This window comes from Lampetra fluviatilis, chromosome 11, assembly GCF_964198595.1.
Source record: "Lampetra fluviatilis chromosome 11, kcLamFluv1.1, whole genome shotgun sequence".
Taxonomy (NCBI): Eukaryota; Metazoa; Chordata; class Hyperoartia; order Petromyzontiformes; family Petromyzontidae; genus Lampetra; species Lampetra fluviatilis.
The window spans coordinates 1,053,731-1,065,809 of record NC_136285.1 but is presented as its reverse complement, the minus strand read 5'-3'; the positions used below and the strand labels follow the sequence as shown (position 1 = coordinate 1,065,809).

The window sequence follows — 12,079 nt, the reverse complement described above, 5'->3', positions numbered from 1 at the left end:
TCCACAGGTCGCATGTGGTGGGGCGAAGCGTGGGTAAGCCCATCTCTTCCCACACGTCTGGTCAGCTTGACAAAGTAGATAAAATACCCTGAGGTGGTGACTTGACTGAGCAGAAGCATTGGCTGCTTGATGCAGAGGTTCATGGTTTGAATCCAGTTGCGACCCTGATTGAAACTGTGGGTGTATAGTGTAAGCAGGTCTGGTTAATTATTATTATCTACTAATTCATGAAAGACTACCTCACTTTCCAAATTGATCAAATTGCAGATGTGTTTAATCTAAAGATTGAATTGGAGGATAATATTAGAATACGAATCAGTGCTGCAAGTCGATACTCTGAAGCACACTTTTTACAACAAAATGCAACGAAACCATGCACAAAGGAGGTGCAGATACATAAGCATTCACTTAAGAGTGGCTTTATAGAGCTTAGTCATAACTATCGATGTGTTTTCATCATTCGCTTCTTTACGGCCTTGGCTTCATGCATATTTTGCAACGTGAGCTCTTGAAACAATTTGTATCAAATAAGTTTACTCACTGATCCCGTGCCGGCTACATTGACGGCACTGGTGACACAGCCATGCGTTCCTCTCTCTCTCTCGCTGCATGAGAATAACCTTCGCTGCTGTGACAAGAATATATGCTGGCTTGATTCGCCAATGTGCGACTTGAAGACACCGAAACAGTCGAGTGGACTCCTATTTGCGCTGTGGGCTTATTACCCATAAGTACTTGCTTGTCTGCTTCACAGTGGACAATTCAGATCCCGTGCAATCCAAAAACAGGCCATATGTCCCATGCTTGAAATAAAAAGGAATACATTGATTAGAGAACCCATACAGGTTATTGATCTAATTTTGACTTTAAAAAAGTGAGCTTAGGTAGGACACGTCACTAGATATAAGATAACCGGTTGGTAAGTATAACTACTGAGTGGCAGCTAAATGGGATGCGTATGGGTGTTTCAGCTCAGTTATTCTTCTATTGTATTCTGAAAATGAATTGCATAGTTCCAACCAAAACCTTGTATCCATTTGCTAAATGTGCCTGTGAAAATTGTACAACTTACTGGTGATCTGAAACAATAATAATTGGCATGTTAAAATTATTATATAAGTGACCATTTGTGGGAGGGTGTTATGACATCACGTCGTCTAAACCAAACATCAACTATAAATCAGTGGTGAAGATGTTTTTGTGTACGTGTGTTTTACAGTCAAGTATCGGATGTTTCCAATGAATCAAAAGATGTCACCAATCCCAGGTTCGCAGTCGATGACGGTGGATATCGTGGTATGTATTTCTCTTTTTGTGGTTTTCAATAAATGTAGGGCCTTGTCTCAGCCTTCAATTCTTTTGAGCATCCAGTGACCATTCTGACCTGTATTTTCCTGACAAAGCTTTAGATAGTTTCACATGACACATTTAATTGCTGCTAGATTTGGTTTTGAGAATTGGTCTTCACCTTACCAGCTGAAACAATATAATTATCATATCAAATGCTTGTACACATGACCTCATGCCTGAGTGAGCAGCACTGAGAGAGACCTCGACAGTCCTATCTACTTATTCATAAATTATTTATTAACTAAATTACCTATTTTTAAGTTGTATTCTTTTCCTCATCTCTTACTTCAACCTTGAATTTTGAGGCTAATTCTAGGTTCATTAAACCCCCCTGCCCTGCCCCCTACTTGTTCTGCTTCATCTACTTCGGGACCTCGATGAGCTATAAGGCCCAATACTATGAGTGACTGCAAACTCAGCTTCTCCACGTATATAATTGTAGACAGAGCTCCGGGCAAGAAAAAAAAAGCGACCTCTACACTCTCCTCTGTACACAAAGTCAGAGCCGAGGAACTCACCAAAGAGGTCCTGCATCTTCTTCAGGAACTGCAGTTAAAAATCGACCAAATCCGGGAGAAAGCTGAAGTAAACGCCACCCTTCCTGGTGTACTTTAACGACAAGCTGGGGGCAATCGGCAAGAGAGTGGGGAAGCAAAGAGGCAACCACAATGCCCCTTCAATCCATTGTGGAGCGATCTGAACTGGAAACAAGGGGAAGCTCTGGCAGCTGGAGGAAGCATATAACAAGCTGCAGGCCAAGAACAGGGAGAGCCAACTGAAGACCAATGGCCTCTTCGAGAACATTCAAGGCAGTACTCCATATGGTGCCCTCTTCTTCATCCAGAAGCATCCCCCCATTACCCTTTGGGACCCTGAAACTCCAGACCCCCTGTCCATCTTTCCAAACATGATTTTATATCCGGACATAATTGGCAAGAAGGATGGCTGCATGGCTCATGGAGACCAACAACTCGAGAGCTCGCTCTTTGCTAATCCTCTTCTCTAATAGACAAGGGGCTGCTGACGAGGTGGACGAATGGAAAGGGCATCCTAATCTAGGGAAATCGAGTCTACAATGCCCCAGACCTTACACCGGTCAACTTGAAGAGAAGAAGCCTGTTACTCACCCTGCATCGGGATTTGCTGTACCATGCCAATTTGAAGATCCACACATTTGCGGGGGGATAATGGGACTTCATGACCCTGGGGCAGGCTATGCAGTGCAAGGATGAATCTTGACTTAAAGCTTTTGTGACTGCATGAATTAATATTCTATGGGTCTTTCGGTAAAGTCACGTAGATAGGTTCAAAGAAAATAACAAAATAACAAAAAACTACGACGTTTAGATTGCAACACAAGCGGTTGTCATCAGATGACGACCGCTTGTGTTGGGATCGAAACGTCGTAGTTTTTGCCCAAAAATACGTATTTTTCTTGGGCAAATTAATAGGCAAAGAAGTAGCGTTCTTAATCCTACACAACATGGCTTCCATTAATTCAAGACCGTTCTCTGAAATTGTGTTGCTAATAGAGAAGAGAACCAGGGAGATGATCATCGGTAGAGATTGGAACCTGGTCCTGGACCCTACTCGCACCTTCTCAGGTCGAACCCCTCCACACAACAGAGGAATCTTCGCCAAGAAATGATGTCCCAGCTCCAACTAGTAGACCCATGCAGAGCCCTGAACCCCTCGGAACAAGATTACACCCACATTCAAGGAATATAGAATGCTTTCCAGATGCAGAATTTTTGGTACCTGGACAAGAGGTTACTCGTGAAAAACAGATCACTAAAAATATCAGGAAGAAAACAGAAGAGTTTATTGTGGTCAAATCAGAGTCGAACTCCCCACATGTCCCTTGACGATATAGGATTCCCTCAAAGCTTTCTGATTAATTGAAAAATGAACTTGCAGGCTTAAACAAAAGTTATAGCCAAGCAACTTGCACGAGAGGAAATAGTCTTGCAAGGCTACATAATCTCAATAAACTATGTGGGAGAGCAATTCTGCTTAGCTAGAGTTAGATAGGATCCTCAACGATCAAACCAGCTATTATTTGATAATAGGCTTTCCCCTTTTATCTGGCAACAAAACAGGTGTTAAGATTCATTCTTTGGTTTTTTCGGTAAAGTCATGTATAAAGATAAAATAATAAATTAAATGATAGCATACGACGTTTCGATTGCAACACAAGCAATTATCATCAGGTATAGTGAAATAGCGACATAAAATCTAACCAGAAAACTATAGACAGACATATAAGCGGACAGATATCACCAAGATACATAGATCAAGCAACACAGGTACAGAGAGGGGTGATCGTCTCTGTGGGGTGGCCTTAAATAGACAGAGGGGGGCGGAGGCAGAGAGAGGGAGGGGGTTAGAGAAAAAATTTACATGTCACTGAGTACGAAGGCTTAGAGGGAGAAAGAACACATTAAATTAAATAACCTAGCAAAGTATCGAAATGTTATGTAAAACGACACAGAGAGTCGGTCAACACACAATTAACGCATAGCCTGGTCGATTACGTATTTCAAAGATTGCTAAGTTAGAATTTAAGTGTGAAAATTCCAAAGAAAGACAAAAAATAAAAAAAACAAGAGGAACGGAGACACATAAACAGAGCAGAACCTAAGAACGACAAAAACGAGTGTAGACAGAAAAAATTACAATAAATATACAGGCAGAGAGAGAACAAAAAACCCAGAGAGAGAGAAAAAGGTAAACTTGGAACTTCCCCGTAGAAGTGGTTCAATCTTAATTTTGGAGCTTTCGTGACTGCAGGAATTATTCTTTGGTTTTTTCGGTAAAGTCACGTATAAAGATAAAATAATAAATTAAATAATAGCATACGACGTTTCGATTGAAACGCAAGCAATCATCATCAGGTATAGTGAAATAGCGACATAAAATCTAACCAGAAAACTATAGACAGACATATAAGCAGACAGATATCACCAAGATACATAGATCGAGCAACAAAGGTACAGAGAGGGGTGATCGTCTCTGTGGGGTGGCTTTAAATAGATAGAGGGGGGCGGAGGCAGAGAGAGGGAGGGGGTTAGAGAAAAAATTTACATGTCACTGAGTACGAAGGCTTAGAGGGAGAAAGAACACACTAAATTAAATAACTTAGCAAAGTATCGAAATGTTATGTAAAACGACACAGAGAGTCGGTCAACACACAATTAACGCATAGCCTGGTCGATTACGTATTTCAAAGATTGCTAAGTTAGAATTTAAGTGTGAAAATTCCAAAGAAAGACAAAAAATAAAAAAAAAACAAGAGGAACGGAGACACACAGACAGAGCAGAACCTAAGAACGACAAAAAACGAGTGTAGACAGAAAAAATTACACTTAATATACAGGCAGAGAGAGAACAAAAAACCCAGAGAGAGAGAAAAAGGTAAACTTGGAACTTCCCCGTAGAAGTGGTTCAATCTTAATTTACATGTCACTGAATACGAAGGCTTAGGTTCTGCTTTGTCTGTGTGTCTCCGTTCCTCTTGTTTTTATTTTTTGTCTTTCTTTGGAATTTTCACACGTAAATTCTAACTTAGCAATCTTTGAAATACGTAATCGACCAGGCTATGCGTTAATTGTGTGTTGACCGACTCTCTGTGTCGTTTTACATACCATTTCGATACTTTGCTAGGTTATTTAATTTAGTGTTCATAATCAACGTTTTTGGGTTTAAATCGCGTTATTTATAAATGTGTCGTAACCCTCCACCACCCGACACGGCCAATCAGTAAAAAAGTGTCACGTTGACAAAAGACAAATAGTTCACTGCTTTAGCCCACCGGTGTGTTGAAGCGTGAAACCACAACATTTACAATTTGAGTACGACGTTTCGCTGGAAATTGCATCCAGCATCATCGGGCAATTCGCCAGAATGTGTGTTCTTTCTCCCTCTAAGCCTTCGTACTCAGTGACATGTACATTTTTTCTCTAACCCCCTCCCTCTCTCTGCATCTGCCCCCCTCTGTCTATTTAAGGCCACCCCACAGAGACGATCACCCCTCTCTGTACCTGTGTTGCTCGATCTATGTATCTTGGTGATATCTGTCTGCTTATATGTCTGTCTATAGTTTTCTGGTTAGATTTTATGTCGCTATTTCACTATACCTGATGATGATTGCTTGTGTTGCAATCGAAACGTCGTATGCTATTATTTAATTTATTATTTTATCTTTATACGTGACTTTACCGACAAAACCAAAGAATAATTCCTGCAGTCACGAAAGCTCCAAAATTAAGATTGAACCACTTCTACGGGGAAGTTCCAAGTTTACCTTTTTCTCCCTCTCTGGGTTTTTTGTTCTCTCTCTGCCTGTATATTTAGTGTAAATTTTTCTGTCTACACTCGTTTTTTGTCGTTCTTAGGTTCTGCTCTGTCTGTGTGTCTCCGTTCCTCTTGTTTTTTTTTATTTTTTGTCTTTCTTTGGAATTTTCACACTTAAATTCTAACTTAGCAATCTTTGAAATACGTAATCGACCAGGCTATGCGTTAATTGTGTGTTGACCGACTCTTTGTGTCGTTTTACATAACATTTCGATACTTTGCTTGGTTATTTAATTTAGTGTGTTCTTTCTCCCTCTAAGCCTTCGTACTCAGTAACATGTACATTTTTTCTCTAACCCCCTCCCTCTCTCTGCCTCCGCCCCCCTATGTCTATTTAAGGCCACCCCACAGAGACGATCACCCCTCTCTGTACCTGTGTTGCTCGATCTATGTATCTTGGTGATATCTGTCTGCATATATGTCTGTCTATAGTTTTCTGGTTAGATTTTATGTCGCTATTTCACTATACCTGATGATGATTGCTTGTGTTGCAATCGAAACGTCGTATGCTATTATTTAATTTATTATTTTATCTTTATACGTGACTTTACCGAAAAAACTGAAGAATATTTCCTGCAGTCACGAAAGCTCCAAAATTAAGGTGTTAAGATGTAAAAAAAACTGAAACCTTTTACAAGGAATCATGTCTACATTAACCACAATGCTTGAGGTCAGAATGCAAACAAAAAGCATACTCTGATAATATATGCATTTTCCTTGAAACTGATTGGTCCACACAGACAGCTTTCTTTTGTGCCTCGTCTCAAACTGCCTTTTGTCAATTGAACCACGAGCTAAAATCTAGCCGAAATGGGTTGGAGTACGCAAAGGGACAAGTGAAAATAAATTCAATCTTCATGTAGATGACATCGTGCAAACTATAGTGGGGCCCATGACCTCTATTCCCACTCTTCTATCTTTGATCACGGAATACGGAGAAGCCTCGGGCTATAAACTGGACTCAGCAAAGTTGAAGCTGATGCCTCTCTACCCAATCTTGAACAAACCTCCTGATTAACTTTTGCCATTCAGATTATACCATTGGAACCTCATTTGCCAGTAAAAAATATGATAATTGGTTGTTTACCCTTCTATCTGGCAATAAAACTGACACCTTTTTTACAAGGAGTCATGTTTGCATAGACCACAATACCTGCAGCCATAATGCAAACAAAAAACATAACTCTGATAATATATGCACTGTCCTTGAAGTTGATTGTTCCACACCCGAAACAGCTTTCCTTAGAGCCTAGTCTCACATGGGTTAGACCAGATGACGCCAAATGACGCTAAAATACTCTAATCCAGAGAAAATGACAACTCTTTTTACAGGAAATCACGAAGTCACTTTCCATGTGTAAGGACATCCCCCTTTCCCTTTGTAACCGTGCTCACCTGGTGAACCTGGAGGGCTAAGAGATGATGGAGACAGAGTCCTTGGCTCGAAGGGCGTGACACCTCGTCACTCGGCATCGCCCTTCGAGTCCAGTCCCTGAGGCCTCGCACTTGGCGGTCTCGGTAGGCCTCAGAGACCCGGTCCGACAGGGCTTAAGTTGACTGTGCTGGCTTCCCAATGAGCACGGGTAACTCCACCGATATCAATCGTCACCCCGACAGTCCGCAGCAGTGTGGCCCGACCGACCACACACGGCAGAGGGCAGGGCAACAATTTCCTCGCCAGCCCCCACAGCCTCCGATGATAAAATGGCGCCCACCATGTGTCTGGTCTCCCGTCCGGAGTCCCCTGCTCCCGCTCCGATGGCAGCTCCCGCTCCATTTTCCCCGCTGTCCTCTGCACCGTCCCCTGGGGTCTGCGCTTTATGCCGGCCCGTGCCCCTCTCCACATGGCAGTTTCCTGCCATGCTCCCTGGTCGGCGCTTGACCACGGGAAATCTCAGCCACCCTCTCTGTCGACGTACGGCCCTCACTCTCTCTCCATCGACGCGCAGCCCCCATTTTCTCCGTCGACGTGCAGTCTCTGTCTTTCCGACGACTCGCAACTGCTCTCTTTTAGTCGACGTGCAGTCTCTCCGTCGATGCTCTCCCACTCCCGCCACCTGGTGTAGCACTTTAGCCATCGCCGCTCAGCTGCTCTTTTTTGTCAACGTCCTGCTTCTCTCTCTGCCGAGACCTGCCACTTTTGAGTAGCTGTTCCCGCCGTCGACGCCCAACAGCTCTCTGTCGGTCGACGTGCAGCCGCTCCTACCTCTTTTGCGTAGCCGCTCACGCCGTCGATGCCCAGCAGCTCTGTCAGTCGACGCACAGCCGCTCCTACCTCATTTGCATAGCTGCTGACGCCTTTGATGCCCAGCAGCCTCGGGTTTTATATAACCAGGTTCCCGGATCCCGGGGCTGTCGGAGCGTCGACCATCTCGCTGTCCTCGTCCCGATGTCCCAATGACACTACTGGTGGGTTTTTAAACTCCACTTCTGATACCAAATGTAGTGTCATCTGTGCGTGTGGGTGGCATGTTGCACTGACGGCATTGAACGGGACAGCCAACTACTGTCCGGCCGCGCAATGATCGGGCAAAAGCAGCAGCGATGAGACGAGGGCGACGACGACAGCGATGACGAGACGAGTCCAATCCCAGAACCAGCAGCCCAGAGCTCTTGCTCTCCTCTACATATATTCCCCTCGGCATGGCTTGGCTCCGCCCTAGCCACACCTCTTTTCTTGAACCCTCCAGAGGGTTCCAGAGGATTCCACACGAGGTCTATTACCCTTGCCCCAGTTCCTCCGCCCTGCCGGCACACCCGCATATATGCTCAGCGGCGTGTGCGCTAAGTGCCCACCTTCAGTTCCTGCTGCTGTCCAACAGTCAGCGCTATGTCACTACATGTGTATAGGAGTATTATTAATGTGTGTGTACATTTGCATTATGATCAATAGGTGTGCGTGTAGTAATGCGTTTATTATTATTGGCTCGGCTTCTTTGTTTAGGGGTGTATTCTGTGTGTGTGGTTATTTGTGATTGATGTGTGTGTGTGATGTGATGCTCGGCTTCATTGTCTAGGGGCATATCGTGTGTGTGTGTGTAACGGTGTGTGTGATGCCTAGCTTCGTTGTCTAAGGGTGTATTACCTATCGTGATAATGCAATGATTCTCGTTTTAACTTTTATTGATTATGATTCTCGCTTAAACATTTACTGGTTATGATTTTAGTATAATTATTTCCGGTCTCAGGATTCAGATCTCACCGCAGGATACAGGTCTTATAATTAAGATCATTATGCATGAACTTAGGAAGAAACCACTCAGACTCTTCTGTGTTAAGCAACTTTAATATCTAAAACACTCTAATATGTGAACACACTTATAATCGAAATTGCCACAACAGTACACTTGAAAATATCCTACTCATCGATCCATCCAATTAAACCTCAATGGTTACATTGTTAAACTGAGCAATAGAACCATAGGCTGACTCATAGTAATGTGACAATACACGACGATAGGAAAGTCCTTAAAAATGACATACGGAACCGTGCTAAAGAAACATGTGCCCAATGACAAAAAGGGGCATCAATTAATTTATTGGTAAGACTTTGTGATAAAAATAAATATCTCAAAACAATAATATCCATGCGAGTGTGTAGATTCGTAACATAGATGCTTATAAATGTTTAGTGGACATCTATGGATTAATTGGTATGATTTGGCAATTAAAGAAATATCCCAAGACAATAGTGTGCATGCGAGTGTGTAGATTCGTAACATAGATGCTTATAAATGTTTAGTGGACATAAATGAATTCCTTGGTATGATTTTGCAATAAAAATAAATCTCTAAAAACAATAGGATTAATGCGAGTGTGAAGATTCATAACATAGATGCTTATAAATATGTAGTGTGACATCAAATGAATGAATTGGTACGATTATGTAATGAAAAGAAAATGAACGACTAAAATATTTCTAAAATATGCAACTCGAGGGACAGAACAATGCTTCTCCACGATCAGCTAATAGTTAACACAGCACTTTGGAATGACAACTCTTTGTGAAACAAAAAAAAACCTCTTGGAACAAACTTATTGGTACCGTTATGCGCATTGTGTGTCTGTTGGAGGGCAGTCACCACAAAGACCAATGATTATAGCGGGCAGTACGGTTTGAGTTGTCCACGTACTATATCTGCTAACTGTGGTTCTGGGGTCCAGATGGCGTCACGCCGTAGTGCAGCGTTTATCCTCGTACCAAAAATACCTCAGGTCCCCAGCAGGGGGCGTTGGGTCGGCGGGTGTGTGTCTCGAACACACGGCATTTGTTCTCGGCTGCACTGTCAGGCTCTGTCCAACGCTTGAGTGGTTGTTGAGTCGGCATGCTGCTCACAATGGCGGCGGTGCCCATGCTGGCAGGGATCGGATGGGTTCGGCTCCGTTTGCGTTGGTGTGTGTGATGGTCACGTCGCCAGATAGCGCTCGCAGCTCGTCCGCTGGGCAGCAGCGCGTCACCCCCCTTGGTACCAGACACGCTTTATTGTGTCTCGAGCTCGACCTTTGCTGGAGGGTGCTCGTCTTCCGAGTCAGCATGCTCGTGGGTAGTCGTGAGCCACTGCGCTGCCGGTCTTGTGAGGACCAGCTTGTTTTGCGCGACCACCCTTGGTGCCCCCCCCCCCTTTTCCCAGGAGGGCTCCTGCTGCGAGCTGCTCGTCGCTGCTCCTCACTCACTCTCCAAAACTCACTCTCTAAAACTCCTGAAATGTATTCACACACCTCTGAAGCTTATCACAACTATTGGCTAATCACAGTATTATATGAAAATGTATTCGCACATCTCTTAGCTTCTCACAACTATTATAGCTTAGTTACAGTACAACTTCTCGCAGTCCTTGACTCTGCAAGCGACTCAAAACATAAGGATAAATTGCATTTTGTTGTTTCAAGGCAGGAGTTCACATGTATCCGTCTCTGCTAAACCCATATATATAATAGAAAAACTGTTACATTAAAAATAGGCAATATCACTCTTAATATGAGTTTTTAGAAAGGCAGGTATACAACAACTTTCATATTTATCTATTTTTTGTGAATGACCACATTGATTCTTCAGACCATTGCTCTATTACCTTTTAGCATGAACTGCAACAAAGTAGAACATAGCACCTGCATGATAGCCTTGTGTTATCTGAATGGTGCAAATACAAAATGTATACATTATTAAATCGTGTGATCTCTTACAGAATGCAGATGGAGTGATTGTAGAGAGACAAATAAAAACCATCAAGGCCACCGATGAGGGTATAGTGGATGGAACATCATTCACAATCCCTGCTATTTCCAAGTAAGCTCACACCCAAATAATGACATGTTTCGTGTAAAAGGATATAATAGCCCACCATCATCGTATTGTGGTGGTGGGGTTTGTGTGTTCCAATGACCCTAAAAGAGCTATGTCGCCTGGAGTATTGCACAAGCCTCCGGCTGGATACTGTTCAGCTTGAAGTTGGCCCCAGTAGATGAGAGTCAGCTCAATAAGACTTTGGGTCTCAGAAAGGAAATTGTTGACGGTTGTCTATGCTTATGCACAGTGGCGGCTCCTGCAAAATCTCTCAGGGGGGGCAAATGTCTGGATGATTGATAAGGATAAGGTCCACCCATGCAATGGATAAATTAACAGCTTAAGCATGTAAAGGCAACTTCACTTCTTTAATATTAATGAAAAATAAAGTGACTCTTACAATACATCTTGTTTGTTTCTATACTCACTATTAAAACAAACCACTCAAGTTTATTTTATTAAAGATTCCACTAGGTGGCGACAAATTATATTGTTGGATGAAACGTGCTTACGTATGATGACGTAAGCACGTATGATGACGTAAGCACGTTAGGGCGAGCCCTCCCGGAAGCCATAGAGAATGCATTGCAGCGCCCCCGTTCGAAAAAAAACATCTTTGAATGTAAGTCTATGGGACCACTCGGGGCGATTCTCAGCTGGAGGGAAATCGCCCAAAAAGAGGCGGTACTCCACAGAACGTAGCATGACGCTGATTGGACTATATCCAGAGGCACAGTGACGGCTAGCGTGACTCTGTGGTTGAATGACATTGGTGGTGCGTCACCCAATCGCCCTAATGAAGAAACCGCCCCTGCTTATGCACCAAACAGGAGTTCAGAGTATTCGGCCTTCTTAGATACGGTGGGTGCAGTGCTCGATAGTGCGTCTACTGACTCCATATCCTTACTGGGCGACTTAAATATTCATGTGGGAAACGATGGAGATACATGGAGAGGCGTGATTGGAAGGAATGGCCCTGATGTGAACCCGAACAGTGAGGTGTCATTGGAATTGTGCGCGAGTGACGGAATGTTAATAACAAACATCATGTTAGAACACAAGGATGCTCGTATGTGTACTTGGTACCAGAGC

The 12,079-nt window shown here is 43.3% G+C and overlaps 1 protein-coding gene across 1 annotated transcript in view; it reads left to right on the top strand.

Moving 5' to 3' along the window:
• The window catches only part of LOC144934673 (complement C3), a 238,628-nt gene that overhangs the window by 28,259 nt on the left and 198,290 nt on the right, over positions 1–12,079 (top strand). The window contains exons 4-5 of the mRNA XM_078860724.1: positions 1,220–1,296; positions 10,890–10,990. Of these exons, the coding sequence (XP_078716850.1) occupies positions 1,220–1,296; positions 10,890–10,990 (178 nt within the window). The remainder of the gene's footprint in view (positions 1–1,219; positions 1,297–10,889; positions 10,991–12,079) is intronic.